At 44.8% G+C, this 18,788-nt stretch overlaps 1 protein-coding gene across 1 annotated transcript; it reads left to right on the top strand.

The window, feature by feature from the left end:
- Nucleotides 1-15,147: 15,147 nt before the first annotated feature.
- Nucleotides 15,148-17,600, top strand: LOC146072548 (uncharacterized). Its single transcript, XM_083179769.1, has 2 exons — nt 15,148-15,957; nt 16,811-17,600. The coding sequence occupies exons 1-2, from the start codon at nt 15,541-15,543 to the stop codon at nt 17,381-17,383; spliced, it is 990 nt and encodes a 329-aa protein (XP_083035895.1). The 5' UTR covers nt 15,148-15,540; the 3' UTR covers nt 17,384-17,600.
- The last annotated feature ends 1,188 nt before the right edge of the window (nt 17,601-18,788 follow it).

The raw sequence follows: 18,788 nt of genomic DNA on the forward strand, positions 1-18,788 counted from the left end.
AAAAGTAACATTTTCTTAAATGAACAACACAAGTCAGAAAATATTATTTCCTTATGTTCCACCGATACAAATGACTCTGTCAAAGGTTTCTAACATTATTAGAATTTGGGAAAGTAAGATGAGCTCACTGGATATTCAGACAGGGCTAGCTTCAGCTAGGTTTGTTTAGGAAGTTGGGTCTTAGGTTAAAATTTGGGATAGCTTAAGACGTAGGATGTAGGTTAATGTTAGGCAGATGTAAAAGGCTTTGGATTAAGGATATTACATGCTATGGTTAATATTTATGTTTATTTTTTTAGACATTTTTACATGTGAAAAATAGTTGCAGTATAATATAATTGATTTTTTTTTTTAATTAATCATTTTTATTGAGTATCAAAAAGTTTGACATGACAACCATAATATAACGCAGATCAAAGATCGGCACAGTTACATAGTCATTGGTTAAAGAATAAGGGGAAGAAATAAAAAGGGGAAAGAGGGGGAAAGAGTTACAGGATATGTTATACTATAGGATATAATCATATCTATATCTCATTGATTCTGACATGCTGCTGTTATAAGTCATACAAGTAGCAAACTGGTAACAATAAAATCATGAGAACAATCAGGAGGGATGACTTTGGGTTTATCAATCGCTAAAGGACAATTTCTACATAACTATGAAGAAAAAGAGGGGGAGCGTAGGCTGTCAACTGAGGGGTTAAGTGTTTGGGAAGTCTAAGTAGAGTCGACATTTTTGTATAAAGACCACTTAGCCCATTTAGTTCTGGTAAGAGGTGAAGGGGGGTGTATGGACTGGGAGCTGTTTCACATATAAAGTGTTTGTGAATTTTGGCTTCTATACCTTGAATAGTATCATATCATTTTGAAAATGTATTTAAATAACCCTATATAAAGTAATATTTTGAAATGTATGAGATACTGTAAGTGTAGTATCAGTGGTGGATCCAGGAGAGGAGGAGGAAGGGAGATGACTCAATGTGGCAGGCACAGCCCCCTTGCCCTTTTCCTTTGTCACCCCCCAAAAAATAATTGTGATATATTATGCCCCTATACATTGGCGCCTTCCATTACATTACATGTGACAATACACGCCAAATAAATGGGTGTGGTCTCACATGGAAGGGGCATGGCTACACAATAGTACCCCTAGTTTCAATTATACCACACAGTAGCACAATCTTATTCATATTACATCTCACATAGTGCCCTTGATTCATATTACACCACATGGTAACGCTACACTGTAGTACCCATTACACATAATGCTCACATTATTAGCAACACCTACACACTTAATTCCCACAGTAATAGCGCCCGCTTACACCCATAATAGTCACAGTAGTAGTGCCACTTACACAAATAATGCCCACAGGAGTAGCACCGCTTACATGCAAATGCCCACAGGAGTAGCACCACTTGCGCACATATGAGTAACTTCTAGCTGCTGGCGCTATGGCATGTCAGACAGGAGCAGCAGATGGCAGCAGGATAATGAGCATGAAGAGCATCTCTCCTGGCCTGCACACTCCTGCTTTACAGAGTATGGCCCTAGTCCACGCCATGTGGAGCAGAGTAAAGTAGGAATCTGCAGCTGCAGCTGAGTTGTTTTCAGTGACGGTCAGGCCTGAGAGAGAAGGGAGCCACAATCCCCTCTCTTACAAGTATCTCACTATCCTCTCTGATATCTCTGACCTCAGCTTCCATTTCTTCTCTCACTGTGAGAGACAAGCTTTAAAACCCAAGGAGGAGGAGGCACCTTCTGAGTGCTGCAGTTTTAGGCCCAGGTAAATAAATTATAATAATTGCCACACACTGTCACTGTCACCCTTTCCCAGGTCTGGCAACAGAAATCTTGGGGCCCGTTATATGCTATTTTGGGCCCCCCCAACCCCCTGAACCATTTTTGAGCCCCCTCCCTCCTGGACCCATCCTCTAATACTAATAAGTACAGGATATGCCAATGTCGTGGGAGGGTGCAAGGAGGAACTCACCCAACAACGGAGAGGCTGTGGATAGCTGCAGCAGTGCCTTAGCGGCAGTGGTGGGAGGGCTAAGCACCGCCACACCTGCTGGGAACACACACACTTACTCGGGCTGCTTCGCCGCCGGGCTGCAGTACAGATGGCAGACCAAGCGGCCAGGGCACACGCACGCAATACAGATGGCAGTACAGGACAGCCTGTAGGCGGCTGAGTGCAGCAGAGGGAAACAGGCAGACGGCTGCGGCAGGGCACAGATGGCTACATCACTGCTGCCACAGCCCACAGCCAAGCTCTGCTTCTGTGGGCCCTCAGAATTGTCGGGGCCCGTCAAGGTTGTCCCCCGAGACCCCCCCTGTCGCCGGTCCTGCCCTTTCCCAATCACCCTGTCACCACTGCCCCTCTCCATCTCCCACTGCCTGTCACCTACTCCCTGGCATCACCCACTGCCACTCTCCATCACATTTTCTGTCACCCAATGTCTGCCACTCTCTCCCTGTCACTCACAATCTCTCTCCATCACTTTGTCTGTCACTCTCTCTTCCTGTCACTCACTTGCTCTCTCCGTCACAATGTCCGTCACCTACTGTCACCATCTGCCTTTCTCCCTCACATTTTCCATCACCCACTGCCTGTCACCCTCTCCCTGGTATCATCCACTGCATCTCTCAGTCACATTCTCCATCACCCACTGCCTGTCACCCTTTTCCTGGCATCACTAACTGCCTCTCCCTATGACAAATGTCTGTCACCCACTCCCTGGCATAATTCACTGCCTCTCTCGGTCACATTCTTCATCACCCAATGCCTGTCACTATCTCCCTGTCACCCGTTCCCAGTCACTTTCAACTCTGTACTGTGAGAACACGCTCCTTGTAGCAGGGACACACCCCTTTTCTGGAAGCCGCATGTAAATGTACCTGCCACTGCAGCCCCCTTCCCCAATCATGGTGCCTGATTAATATATTATCTGGAACACTATAGAATACCTTCCAACATGACCGAATCACTAGGGTCCTATTAGCTGGCCATACATCCACAGATTGATTGTCAGATCTGGCTGGTTGGAACAAAAACCCGGTAATATCTGAATGACAGTTTGGCAGTTTTTCAGCATTTCAAAGCAAATGGTCAACTGTCATTTGCTCTCATCCATTACCAGGTTTTTGTTCCAACTAGCCAGATTGGACAATAAGTCTGTAGATGTATGGCCAGCTTTACTTTCATTTTTTTTATTATTTCTTAACTGAACTAACTGCATAGCCTTCAACTGTACAGTTTTAGCTGGTACAGTACTGTACCGATTGTACCGTTTGTAGCCGCTGCCCAGCATTTGATAGGTGACTCCTCCCTTCACCTTGTTCTGTAGATGTGACAGGCTGATCCTCCCCCTTTTTTTTGGTAGCTCAGCTGTGACCTGTGACCAGTCTCATTAGTAGTAATTATCCAGCAAAGGCAGGTCCCCAGCCCCAGTGATTATGTCTCTGGCCACGGAATTCCCTTGATGCCACATCCCCTTTTGGCAGAGGTCACGTCCCCTTTTGGGAACGTGGCGGGTGAGCGTCCTGATATACCAGATTGCAATGTTGGGAGGTATGAACTGTGCTAAATTAAGACACTAATTTTGAAAAATAGCATCAGTGACTTAATTTAGCAAAAACAATGGCTACAATAGTGCTTATCAGACAGCAAATATAAAGCTGCTGTATCCAAAGGAAAATTACAATCTCTTAATATCAGGAAAAAGATAGTATAGCAATAATGATAACATAGTAATGTATGAATATTCAAATAATAAAGCAATATCTATAATTATAATATAGAATTTGACATAGAATTTGACGGCAGATAAGAACCATTTGGCCCATCTAGTCTGCTGTATGGGTTGCGTCTGTCTGTTCATTTCAGCATCACCCAAAGAATACTAGGTGAATCTGGATTGTGTTTTCACACTATTCTATAGCTTAGTGACCTTACAAAGGACCCCAGGTCCACCATGTCTAGGTCTAGAGGTTGACACAAGCTTTAGGTCGACCATGGGATGGTTGACAGTCAAAAGGTCGATGTGAGTTTTTCACGTTTTTTTGCTGACATGTGCCGACAGGCGGTATTTCATGCCCTACCATCCACTAGGGCAGGGGTGGGGAACCTTTTGTGTTCCAAGGGCCGTTTGTATGGGGAAAAAATCCTTCGGGGGCCATATGTAAAAAATAATCTTACAAATTGGCCTGCTGTAGCCATCCTACGCTCCGGCGGCTGCCGCTGAATAGGGCTGACAGTCTCCGGCTGCTGTTGATTAAGATGAATCTCACAAGAACTATCGTCCTCTTGCGAGATTCCCCTGTACTTGACTCCTGGCAAAGCCGCCGGGCGGGTGGGAGGGCCACTCAGATTGGCCACGGGGGCCGCATATGGCCCCCGTGCCTGAGGTTCCCCACCCCTGCACTAGGGCATTGTGGTAGAATAAAATAGAAGCATGGTGAGCGCAGTGAGCCATACGAGGGGACGTAGTGAACTCTTTTAGTGACTGTGTTGACATTTGGGACAAAAACCTTGAAAAACACGTGTCACCCGTTTGATTGTCGACCTAAAGCTTCTGTCGACCCTTGAGCATGTTGACCATTCAGGGAAGTTGATCTACTGACTGTTGAACCAGTGGGTGTCGACCTAATGAATGTCGCCCGAGACATAACCCAAAGAAAAGAGGTATGTACTGTAGGATCAAGATGTGACATTACTAAAGCAAAAACACGGCATGTTCATTCTATTGGGCAACAAAAGACATTTGCACTTTGAGCATATATAAGCAAAGACACTGTGGAAGAGCTGGGGACTTACCTGGGGACTGAGGGGGGAGGAGCTTACCACATGCTTTTAATGCAGATTCTGCTTTCAGGGCTGAAAGAATGAAGGGTAGGGCTGCAGTCAGAAAAGGCAAAAACAGCAGGGAAGTGTTAGGGATACATTTACGAAGATGGGAGTTCTAATGAAGATGGGATGTTGCCCATAGCAACCAATCAGATTCTACTTCTAATTCTTGTTTACTATGTGCAATATCGCATCTTCAATATAACTCCCATCTTAGTTAATGTACCCCTTAGTTAATGTACCCCTCGCTACTTCCGACGGGGGAAATAGTGGCAGGTGCCTATTCAATGCTGTCTTTCCCGACAGCATTAAAGCGGCATCTCAGCAAAACGAGCCTGACTTAAAAAGCAGTTGGACTCGTTTTGCCGAGAACGGCCGTGGATTGTCGAGATCATGCCTGGATCTCGACGATCCATGGCCATTTCTCATGGTCACACCCACTTTTCAGCACTTTGCAGATGGGACATTGAATCCTGCCTGCCGATTTGCTGTCGGGCCATTTAATATACAGCTACTATAGGAAGAGCTTAGATTGGTATCCAATTAGTAAATGCTTCGCCAGGGGCTATCCAATTAGTCCCGCTAAGCCAGCGTGAGCTGTGTCTTATCCTGGATATTGTTTTATTTGCCTCAGGCAGGCGAAACCAAATCCCTGAAAGCAGACACATTTTAGTGAGAAAACTATGCTGTGGCTGTCGAAAACACACACCTGTATTTTTCATGGGTAAATGATTTTTTTTTTAGGCAAACTAATTCAATAGAAAATATCAGTGAAACATCTGGAAAATCGTGAAAACTGCCCGATCCCAATGTTTTCCTACAGGTAATGGAACACCCCCTTAGACTTTGAAAAGGGTGCTATTTTCTGGCGTGGGATCGATCAACATCAATCCAGCAGTCCAGGGCTCAAAGTGGTCATGCAGAGGTGGGGGAACTCATTTCTCTATGCCACCTAATTACCCCTACCCCTCTCTCCCCATTAGGCAGAGACAGGGCTAGTGGTACGGTTTTTGGCATCGCCCTGAAAACTAGAATGCTTTTTTTTCTGTGAGAATTACTCTGCAGGGCCAATGTGGAGGTTAAAATGTTCCACTTCACCATTAGAGATGGTGGAACCCAGTTCCACCCCGTTCCCCCTCACTTTAACCCCTGATGCAGTCCATGTAATATGCACCAAATAGAATAATGTCCTGACTTATAAAGTAAGGCTAGTCTAATTTTAAATCTAATTAAAGGATAATATAAATTATAAAAATATGTTGTTCCCTCTTTAACAATGAATTGGGACTTGTTACTCTTGCCATATAAAATGAAGATGTCTCTTAAGTAATGCAAATAGAGGTCCTCAATTTCATACAATACTGGAGCAATAATAAAGATTTAAGTACTTCATAGTACCAGATGGAGGTGTCAGTACACCATCAGCCAATAAGAAGTAGTTAAATAATGATGCCAGTCATGTCATCAAAATCATTGTATATTGTTTGCTGCAACAGCCCTCCAGCAGCAACAAGAGAAATCCCTCCTGACAGGTGCATCTGTGCCTGCATTCAGGTCTACTTGAGTTGCACTTAGGTGAACATGTTCTTACACTTGAATGCTCCTCCCTCCACCGATCAACCCCTCCAGGCAAAAAGGCTTGTAATTGCAAGATGCATTTAAATCTGTACATCCAATTCTACCTGAGACCCCATAGCACAGACCAGGAGAGGAAGTGGTGGGGGACGCAGATGTGTACTAAAGACGGGGAGACAGTTGCATTTTAAGTATATGATATATGATAAAATACTAGAATATTGACTAACAACAGATATGCTTATAGCAATGGTTTGGTGAAATTGTAATGACTGGCATAACAAGGCTATCAAGTACAGTATCTCAGAATCAACTTTATTGGCCATGTATGTTTGCACACACTAGGAATTTTTTGTGGATTTACAGTGCAGCATCAAGCAGGGATGAAGGGGGGGGGGGGGGGGGGGAGGCATTACATACATTACATTAAGACATTACATGTGGGGAACACATGCCCACCGAGTTGCACAGCGCCTAGGCAGCCATCAGCGGCGCCACTGGTCACTGCTTCAGCCAGGTAGGTAACATTAAGCAGAGACAGTACAATTATCACACAGGGAACACATACCCGCCAAGTAGTGTGTACCACTGTATTAATACATTTACAGTAGCAGCTCCCTCTCGTGCCAGTATGCAGAGATATCAGCTTCTATGTGCAGGATGATTTTTATTACCTATACTGTACCTTAATGATCTTGTACCAAAATGTCAACTCTATTTTTTGGATGATGCATTAAACCAGGGATGGGGAACCTTCATCCCTCCAGCGGTTGTTGAAATACGCATCCCAGAATGCCATGCTACATTTTTGCTAAAAACTTTTCCAGGGCTTGCTGGGATGTGTAATTCAACAACCGCTGGAGGGCCGAAGGTTCCCCATCCCTGCATTAAACAAATGTTTACATTTACAAAGTTCCTAGTGAGTGCACCTTCTTTATGATATATATATACACCGGCAAAAAATTCCGCATACAACACACGTTGACTTGCATCATGCCATTTATTATATATACCATCACGTGTCCGTGTGGACTTATGTATGTCGGCCAAACGACGTGCAATTTACGTATTAGAATGGCTCAACATCGGGCAGCTATTCGGGCCGCCATAGCCGGCAAAGATGCCAAGTGCGTGGAACAACCGGTGGCAAAGCACTTTAGGGAGCTTGGACACTCCCTTACAAGCATGCGCTGCAAAATAATCGACCATATTCCACCGCTCCCTAGAGGTGGCGACCGCCTTAAAAAACTGTCACAGTGTGAGTCCAAATGGATTTACTTGCTAAATACATTGTCCCCTAAAGGACTTAATGAAAAATTCACTTGGAACATTTTTTTATAATGGTTGCTATATTATGTTTTTTTATGTAATGGTTGCAACATTATGGTATTGATCTTCAATTGTTTGTAGCAATTACTGGCTTAATATGCAGATGGATAAATATTTTGCTGTTGTGCTCTAGATGAAATGACACACCTGACATCAAGCCTGAGGCCAACAATTTTATTACGGTTACTACACGGGTCGACTGAGTGGACACCTCAGATGGTGTCTATACCCTCACTGTAGTTATATTCTACATGCGCCCTATAATTATTGATATACCCAATAGCAGGTATAATTGATAGATTAGGACGTACCCCGAGTGTTTGTGCTCCATATCTTATCGGCTCATTATCGGCACCTGACAATTCCAGGGCTGATTATGCTTTATATAGCTATTATGGCACTAAGGTAACTTAAACAGTGTTTAAATTGCCGTATGGAAATCTAATCTCCAGGCGATACCCATACAACGACGCGGTTTGACTAAACCCGTTTTCTTAATATAGAAGTAACTTGCCATCAATCACTTAACTAATATATTTCATCTTCAGCCGTTCTTTCTTCAATGTTATTCGTATTTTGTATATTTGTACATGTGTATGTTTGCTTTTATTTTCCACTTCCTTTCTGCCCACTCATTTATCTCTCTAACAGTAGCTCACTCATCACGTTTGTTATGCTTCACGGGTTTAATTTTGACAGCTGTTTTCTCACGCTTTCATTCACAGTTTGTTTCGCTGGCAGCTCTGTCACAGTGACGTTGAGTGGACACTCCCCATCGGAGGCGGCTCCGAGAGGTCCGCCGGACCGGAAGTCCTGTGCACTGGCTGCTGGCGTCCTGTATGCACGCTACTTCACACTGATCTCTATATAGTCTCCCTGGAGGTAAGATACTTTTGTGACCACATTTTGCACGATGTAATGATTGTATGGACCTGATGAAAAGACCGTTGTTTTGGTCTTGAAACGTCGTCGAAACTGTTTTTATATTTATGACATAATACAAAGATTCACTTGATTTGAAAAGTCCGTTTGAGTGCTGCCTCTTCTTCTACTCTGGGACCTGAAAGGGAACCTCTGTGGATACCAGTACTATATATATATATATATATATATATATATATATATATATATATATATATATATATTGATTGCCTTATACTCCTGGAGTGACCTATGTATTTGAAATCAATTTTTACACTAGTTCCAACTGAGACCTGTCTTCGTGGTTTTTTCACTCATCCAGGGAGCTGAAACTTGTTATTTCTGCACTAATTGTTGTATATAAGTTACATTTCAATATAAGCAAATCAGTACCAGAAATAGCCATATGCTTTCTATGCATGTGGTACCCATAGTTTCAAGATACACAGTAATTAGTTCGGCTCCATATGGTCAACAGGTAAAAAGGTCGATACTAGTGGGTTAGGCCATACGGGCAGAAAAGATTGACAAGGTCACAGGTCACTCGCCGCACTTTAGGCAGGTTACTATTCACAATCATAGTCCATGTTGTAGTAAATCAAGCAATAGTTGGGAAAGTATGTACAGTAAAACTTGTGTTGACCAGTTGTGTGTCTACTATTGTCGTGTTGAACATTTGTACTTGTCGACACATGCTCCTGAAAGCTAGGATGCTCTGAACCAAAGCTATGAGTGGAACTACTGTAGATCTGGATTTTATCTGTGCCACTTGAAGTTCATATCATATGGAATCCTGAGCCTTTTATTTGGACACATTGTGCACCACCGAGCTTCTCCATAGCACGCTACAGATGCGGCTTACTATTGTGGACAACCCCTAGAGCACCCCCAGTTGTGGATGGACTAGATACAGAACATTTGGGATACAATCATTATCTGGTAAAACTGTTGCTGCTAAATATTACTATACCTTGGAGTCCAGTGTTACCATGGCAATATGAATAACGGCTATTCGCAGTTTATCCTTTCTGTTATGGCTGAATTTTGCACTTAATGCAAATTAAATAAGTAATTTTACAAATTATAATCTTTTATGAATAAGTGATATATACATATATACATCAGGGTTGGCGGAAATCAGGTCAACCTCCTGGCCCCCCCAGAAAGGCAGACAAGCCTCCCGGAATCCAGGCTGCCTACCGCGACACACACACACCTCCACGGTGGGGTCTGTGTAGCCCCACCCCCATCGTGCAATGTCTGAAATATCTGCATTGCATGGTGGGGGCGGGGCCACGAAGATGTGATCACGTCGGCCACACACCCACACTGGTGATGCACCAGCCCTGGGCCAGCAGTGTCCCGTGGCTGGGGGGGGGGGGCAGCTGGGTGTCCCCGCTGCCACCCGCTTGTCAGCGGGGAATAGACGCTGTGCACATTATCTATTCCCTGCAGGCAGAGGGGCAGCAGTGGCAAAACAGGGGTATGGCCTCACGCCAGTGATGCAATTTGGAGGCCACGCCCCCCAAATTTCAGACGCGCGCCACAGGTCTCGCTGGTCCACCGATGAAAGTTGGGAGGTATGTATTCCTTTTGTACCTGTTGACCTTAAACACTGTCTTAAGCCAGACATAAGGCGGTAAAGCAGTTATTTATTAATATTTCCTTATATTAGTATCTCCTGCATATTTGATTTTGCTTTACAAATCAGAACACAATAATAGACAATGGGTAATTACTTACAGACTGGTAAGAGCTCTGCTCACAAGCTTACATTCTATAGGGAAATAGGAAACATGATGCAGGTGCTACATACAGTATTACATAGTAGTCCAGCAAGATTGGAAGGGTAAAAAGTGTGTGTCAGATTCTTGGTTTGTTTTGAACTCTGTAATGAGACCACTTGGCAGGACGACTGGTTAGAACTGGAATGTATGAAACTAGGAGGTTGAATGATGCTTCTCCTCTCTCAGTACCACCCTCTGGATACTGTGCAGAAGGAGGACAGAGTAAATACTAGGCTGAGGATAAACTATGCTACCTGGTAGTGGTAACAGTATCAACTGGTGCCTGGAACAGATGAGTGCGGGGGGTGTGTCAGTGTCACAGTGGAATGTGAATCGGTGTAATATAAACACTAGGGATATGTGCTATCTGCCTATTGCAACATACGGTAGGATAGTTGGAGATTGTCAGTAGTAACAGTTCAGCATAACTGCAGAGAGTGATAGAATGTGACACATTGGGTAAAGGCAGTTATGGGCACGCAGGATGGTAAATGCAGATAGCAGGCCACAGCTGCCAGCACATCTAGGTAATTGCAGGTTAGGAGCAGACAGCACACTGGTGTAATAGAGCAGATCTGGATTCCAGAAAATAGTGACTGAAGAAGCAGAGATGTATAATAGATTGATAATGGGTGCAGTGCATTTATTTAATACTTACACCTCCAGAGTCCCACGACGAAGGCAGCAGCGAGGTAGAAATCCCAGAACAAAAGGCCGCTGTGCCATTTCTCCAGAGATCTGAGCATGCACATGCAACCTTTTCATGTGTTGACAATGCTCATGTCGACCTTTTGCTTGTGTCGACATTCAGTCACTGTCAACATAGAGTATGCCAACCATTTTTAGGTGTCGATCTGCTCACTGTCGACCATTAGTAGTATACCTAGTGATTGTTCTGACCAGTTGTTCTGAGTATGGTCATGTGACAGCCAGCTTTCTGGACAGCAGTATTGTTGTAGTAAGAACTGGCTATTGCAATAGTACAGTGTAGGCAATAACTAGCGTATAAAGAGAACTGTGAATCAAAGGACAGTTCTAAATCAAGGATGACAATGAGCTTGAGGAAATGAGTTGATTGTTGCGTTGGCAAGAGAGAAGATGCCAGGTAGGTGACTTCTGTTCTGTAGACCAATTTTATTAACTCTAGTTTAAAAGGTTACGTTTGTGCTCATCCAAGATGGAATCATAGAAAGACAACAACAAAACAAGTAAATTTGGGGTTCATCCTATTAGAGGCTACAATGAAATACAAATGAGCTTATTAGTTTTCAGGGAGATGTGTTATTGATAGAGAAGTGAAGATTAAGGATGAGCCATTGGTATGCTCAGACGCTGCCCGGCTGTTCCCAACCCTTGACAGCGTGACAGTCAGAAGTTATACAGCGCAGCCTGCCCCATTGCATCCCCGCTCCCAACCGCAACTCCTGGCCACACCACCCGCACGCTCTGCTGCTGCCTTGCACCCGGAGGCACCAGGCACCCCCGCTCTCTGCCCCCCTGCCCATGTAAGTAAATATGCAGGGGGACGGGCGTGTTTTTTTTATTACGGATGCCAATCCTGGGATCCCGGCAATCCCAGGATTAAGCATTTTTCAGTCCCGGATCCCTGGATTGAAAAAATGTCCCTGAATTGGCATCTCTACTTGTAATGGCTCAGGTCATGTGCTCAGCACACTTTTACGTTCCTATTCGGAGTACATATGGATGGTAAAGCATATATAAGTTTAAAAAAAATTAAATATATAAAATTTAAAAACTCATTTCGTCATTTCTCAACCTTTTCCATGTCCATTTTTTGGTTTATTTGACCTTTTGTCAATGTTGAATCATTCACTGTTGAAGTTTTGGTGTCAACCTATTGACTGTATAGCTAAACTATGGTCTGGTTTTCAATGCGAGATTCCGACTGTCGGAACATTTAGACAGTGAGAATCCTTTGCCGTTTTCAGCCAGCTTGCCTGCAACTTGACAGGCGGAATTCAATGAACCGTCTGTAGAGTGGTGAAAAGGGGGCGTACCAATGAAAACCGCCGTGGATTGTCAAGAAACGCCCTTGAATTCAACAATCCATGGCGGTTTTAACAAAACATATCCGATTGGTTTTAAAGTTGGATCTGTTTTGTCAAAATCCGCCTTCAATGCTGTCGGAAACAGCAGCATTGAATTAGGTGGTGGCCGCTATTTCCCCCCATTGTTTGTGAGTCATCTGGATCCTGATCCATTTTTAACTTTTAGATATGTGTCTGCTTCCATATTTAGCACCAGCATTCACTTTTTTGGGAACAATTAACTTACTGCTATTAAAATATGAATATAGGTATTGTACAATAAATGCAGACCAGGCTGCCTAGAACAGCACCTGGAAGCCTATAGTGCTACTACTGAACCACCCATAGCGTTTGCTGCAGAGGCGTAACTCTGGGAGACAATGGAGTCATCTGCCGCCGGGCTCCTGCTCCCAAGGGGGCACCTCTCCTCCCCTGCAAGTTTTAATCAGTTAATTGAAATTGGTTCATTCTTTCTGACAAAATCCTTAGATGGACAAAACCATGTGCACTGCAGGGGGACAGATGTAACATGTGCAGAGAGAATTAGATTTGGGTAAGTTATTTTGTTTCTGTGCAGGGAAAATACAGACTGCTTTATTTTTACACTGCAACATAGATCTCACTTTGAAGTAAAACCCCACCCAAATCTAATTCTCTCTGCACATGTTACATCTGCCCCTCTGCAGTGCACATGGTTTTGCCCATCTAAGAAGGATTTTGTCAGAAAGAGTGAACCAAAATAACCCCCAATGTGCTAATGTGTAAGGTGTCAGTCTAACTGGAGACAACCTTACTGATTGAGCTATTTGGGGGACACCAATATTTTTGGGGTGTGGTATAGGGTTCTGACAGAAGGGTCCCGACAGTCATTAGCCCGACATCGGGATCCCGACTGCCCGGACTCAGACAGCATGGTGAGCGCAACAATGAGCCTTGTGGGCTTGCTGCGCTCACCACGCTGCGGACACGATGGCTCGCTACGCTTGCCACCTATTCTATTCTCCCTCTATTGGGGTCGTGGACCCCCACGAGGGAAAATAGCGGGTGGCTGTCGGGCACCTGTCTGTCGGCGTTTTGACAGTTGGGATCCCGACATCGGGTAAATGACTGTCGGGACCGCGTCCAGCACCCATATTTTTCTTGCCTCCGGGAAACTGGGACAAACTAATGCCACTGGTTTACTGGACACACCCCAAAGCCTGTACATCTGTCACATGTTTAGGGGCAGGGCTTCACAGGCCTCATAATTTCCCTGATCGGTGCTGCTACTAAAGGCCCATACACACTGGGCAATTTTGAGCTGAAAGCCGCTCACTTTAACCGTTTAAGCTGTTTTCAGCTGCAAAACAACCCAGTGTGTATGGCCAGCGATGATCGGAAAGTGCTGATGCGCAATCCTGCACCACCGCTGGCCGCCGCCCCTCATGGTATTACCAGTAGATGAGCGGCGGGGTTGACGGCTTTCCATAGCGTCCGCTCCAATGACACAAATTCACATCTTTTAGCACACCCCCCCCCCCCCCCTTCATTCATTACCGCATTTTCCTGTATTATCTCCTTATCCTGCCCACTTCACTAGGAAGAGGGTGGGATGTGGAAATGTGCCCACCCTTCCGTTGGTGCATGGGACTGCCCAAAAGATCTGGAAATTCCCGACACTTTCTGGAGAGTAGGTAAGTCAGCTTCATTCTACTATAGCAGCTAAAACACCAGGATCTTGCAGCTGCCTGCAATGGTATTAAATGGTATTTTCTGAATGCAGAAACTTGTCTAAACCAACAGATTCATTACTGTAAGCTTACATAGGAAACTGTTGGATAATGAATGTAAAGTGGTTACAGTATAAGCATGATTATGAATGTTGCTCGCCCTCTAGTGTCTAGATAGTTTGTTGCATGAAGCACAGGAATGTACTGTATGTATGCTTGAGAATAATGCTGGGTACACACCAGGACGACTAGGGCACGATTCTGTCAATTTAGATCCAATTCCGACCGGTTGTATGCAGATTGTATGTACTATCGTGTGTTTTTGACATTTATTTGATCCGATTCCGATCAAATGCGCGTTCACGCCGCTCGTTTGGTCGCATCTTTGGTCCTACGTGCTGCAGGTAGGATCCGTCAATCCCAGGCCGACCGACCGTCAATCGTATGCAGATCGTGAGTGTTTTTTGCCGCCTCCGTCGTCCGTCCGTCGGTGCGTCCGTCGTTTGATCCAGCCTATTTGAGTGGCATTTCCTAAACACTCCCCCGGCGCCATGTTTTTCCACATAGCAAACAGCGCTGGCGCAGCAGTTGGACTCTCCTTCTTGTCGCATCTCCCAGAACAACAACCTGGTATGTTTGCACTCCCAATGCTCTTCTATGCATGCCCACTGTTGCCACCAATGTATATAGTGTGTATAAAGCACTGGTTTGGCAACCGTGCACCCGACCATGTCACTGTTTTTTTTGGGTGGGCCCCATGTCTGTGTGTATACATATAACCAATGTCCACCATTGCAGTATTCCAAGCACTCCTCTCTGCTAGGCCCCATTCACCTGTGTGTGTGTGTGTTTGTGTATATATAGATATATATACATAAACCATTGTCCACCATTGCAGTATTCCAAGCACTCCTCTCTGCTAGGCCCCATTCACCTGTGTGTGTGTGTTTGTGTATATATAGATATATATACATAAACCATTGTCCACCATTGCAGTATTCCAAGCACTCCTCTCTGCTAGGCCCCATTCACCTGTGTGTGTGTGTTTGTGTATATATAGATATATATACATAAACCATTGTCCACCATTGCAGTATTCCATGCACTCCTCTCTGCTAGGCCCCATTCACCTGTGTGTGTGAATAGCAATCTGCACAATAAAATGTATAGTGGTTTTCATAAAAGTTTATTAACATTTTAAATACTTAAAACATAAGAACTAGGTAAACTGGTAACTATAACTATAAAAATTTAAATATGAAACAAAACATGGGTATAACTATAACAACTAAAATGGTTTTATCTTTTTACAGTCCCAATGTCCAACGCAAAGGAACAAGAGTTTTTGGAAGGGTTTATTGAAAAATATCGTACACACGAATGCCTGTGGAGAACCAAATCCAAGGAGTATTCAAACAAAATTAAAAGAAACCAAGCCTTGGAGGAGTTGGCACGCTACAGTCTTCCATTTCATCCAGAGGCCAATGTTGAATGGGTGAGGAAACGCATCCAGAATATGCGCACGGTGTTCTTAAAGGAACACAAGAAGATGGAGGCTGCAAAGAAGTCTGGTGCTGGAGTCGACGAGATGTATCAAACATCGCTCTGGTACTATGACCGGTTGACATTCACCCTCAGCCAGGAGTCGATGAGGACAGGAGTAGTCCTTATGGTCGAACAGGAAAACCAAGAAGTCGCGGCGCAGGAGGAGGAGGAGAATTCGCAGTCTGCATCGGTGAGTCTATTTTTTTGGCTATCTAATTGATTCCTCCTGCCAATCCACAGCGCCCTCCCCATTAAAGTAGGCCATGTACTCTTCCCTCACCTGTTTGGCTCGTGCACTCCCTGTGTAGCGTTGTGTTGGGGTTTGCAAGGAGGATATCTGCACTACCTCCTCTGGCAGTTCTTGGTCTTCTTGGAGTGCTGTGCCTGTAGCCCTTTGCTGTGTGGCTTTTCTGCGGAGCAAATTGTGCAGGACACAGCACGCCGTGACAACCCAGTCAATTTTGTCCACCCTCAGGTTAATGGCAGTGTGAAAAATGCGAAACCGGCTTGCCAGGATGCCAAAAGCATTTTCCACAACACGCCGTGCCCTGGATAGCCTGTAGTTAAAGATCCTTTTGTCATGGTTCAGGCCCCTTTGCGCATATGGCTTCATGACATGCTCGTGCAGGCCAAAAGCCTCGTCAGCCACAAAAACAAAGTTAAGCCCCTGTTTAGTTTCCTGGACAGACGGCAAGTGAAGGGTGTTCGCTATGAGCCTTTCGTAGAACTTTGTGTCCTTGAAAGTGCCACCATCCGATGCACGGCCATTCCTTCCTACATCCAGGAAGATAAACTCATAGTTGGCATTCACCACAGCCATTAGTACAATGCTAAAATAGCCCTTGTAATTAAAATAGTAGGAACCACTATTGATAGGCTGGGCTATGCGGACATGTTTGCCATCAATGGCTCCACCGCAATTTGGGAAGTTCCATCGCTGTTCAAACTCCTCTGCGATGACTTTCCATTCATTCACGCTGGTAGGGAACTGAAATTAGAAGTAAATAGAATTGATTAGTAAACATGTTCAATTTTTTTTACAGCTTGGTGACTACCCACCTGCAACCCCAGACCTATCTGTCCTATCTGAGAATGCATGCACATCTAACGAAGTTCCTACTCCGGCACGCACTCCGCCACCCACCCTGGAACCCACTCCACCACTCCCCCGTGCCAAAAAAATGCGTGGCAAAGGAAAAAAAGGAGAAGCAGCGGCACATGAAGAATTTATGATGCGGGCACATCAAGTCCTGCAAAGAAACCCGGACAAACATGACAACTACTTCACTTATGTGGCAGAGTGTGTTCGCAACATGGCTCCTGACCAGCAACTTACTTTTGAAAAGTTATGCATGGAGTTGGTGTATAATGGCAGTTTAGGGTATCTCAACAGTGGCACTAAAATAGTTGGCATTGGTAGTGCACCAGACACACCACTGTCATTAGAATCACCAGTGCCTACTCCGCCTGCCACCGTAGCAGGCCAGTCGAGCACAATTCCAACACATACCCAGTCAACACCTACACAGCCTTCTCAACCCCCCCAGTACCGTCAATTCTACAGTTCTTTACTGATAGAAGATCCAGAGTGTCCTGTTTTTGAGGATCTGTCTTAAAAAATAGGCTACTTTATCATTTACCATCGACATGGTCTCAGCTGCAGGTATGTGATGGCCACTGCTCACATGGCGTATGGCGCACATCAATGGGGCCGGGACCATTGCATCTGCGCCATGCGCCATGTGGGCCGCAGCCTTTACATATCTGCAGCAGACATCCTCTGCCACACAAGGGCCACAGTGTGTATTTTTGTTTATTTATATGCTGCTACCTGTACCTGCATTACCAGAGGGAGAACAGGATTCTCCTCAATCTGGATAGCAAACTCCATTTATTGCCCTTTTGTCTTTACCAATAGTATGGGGTACTGTGCGGCAGACATGGTCTCAGCTGCAGGTATGTGATGGCCACTGCTCACATGGTGTATGGCGCACATCAATGGGGCGGGGGCCATTGCATCTGCGCCATGCGCCATGTGGGCCGCAGCCTTTACATATCTGCAGCAGACATCCTCTGCCACACAGTACCTTATCCCTACTGTTGTAAGTGCCTGTTCCAGAAGTTACCAGAGTGTGTTTTTTGTTTTTTTATATGCTGCTACCTGTACCTGCATTACCAGAGGGAGAACAGGATTCTCCTCAATCTGGATAGCAAACTCCATTTATTGCCCTTTTGTCTTTACCAATAGTATGGGGTACTGTGCGGCAGACATGGTCTCAGCTGCAGGTATGTGATGGCCACTGCTCACATGGCGTATGGCGCACATCAATGGGGCCGGGGCCATTGCATCTGCGCCATGCGCCATGTGGGCCGCAGCCTTTACATATCTGCAGCAGACATCCTCTGCCACACAGTACCTTATCCCTACTGTTGTAAGTGCCTGTTCCAGAAGTTACCAGAGTGTGTTTTTTGTTTTTTTATATGCTGCTACCTGTACCTGCATTACCAGAGGGAGAACAGGATTCTCCTCAATCTGGATAGCAAACTCCATTTATTGCCCTTTTGTCTTTACCAATAGTATGGGGTACTGTGCGGCAGACATGGTCTCAGCTGCAGGTATGTGATGGCCACTGCTCACATGGCGTATGGCGCACATCAATGGGGCCGGGACCATTGCATCTGCGCCATGCGCCATGTGGGCCGCAGCCTTTACTTATCTGCGGCAGACATCCTCTGCCACACAGTAGCCCGTACTTATTGGGAAAGTTTAAACTGGGTCATACATACTTAAATCTTTATATATAGTGTGTGTTTTTGTACAATATCTTTTATATATGGTATTATAATATATTTTTGTTGACACAATCTATTTACTATTTTACATGTTTTAACCATGAAAGGCCTAAAAAACCTGTTTCTGTCCTAGGCCTAAATTATAAATAAAAATATTTTGTTTGCACAATAAAGTGTACAGTGTATATTTCATCCTTACCTTGCAATACTGGTACTGCAGCACCTTCA

The sequence above is a fragment of the Crinia signifera genome, chromosome 4, assembly GCF_055691185.1.
Source record: "Crinia signifera chromosome 4, ASM5569118v1, whole genome shotgun sequence".
Taxonomy (NCBI): Eukaryota; Metazoa; Chordata; class Amphibia; order Anura; family Myobatrachidae; genus Crinia; species Crinia signifera.

Coding starts and splice junctions, on each gene's coding strand:
- LOC146072548 (XM_083179769.1), top strand. CDS start 15,541: ATGTCCAACGCAAAGGAACAAGAGTTTTTGGAAGGGTTTATTGAAAAA. Junction 15,958..16,810: donor AGAATTCGCAGTCTGCATCG/GTGAGTCTATTT, acceptor TTTTTTTTACAG/CTTGGTGACTACCCACCTGC.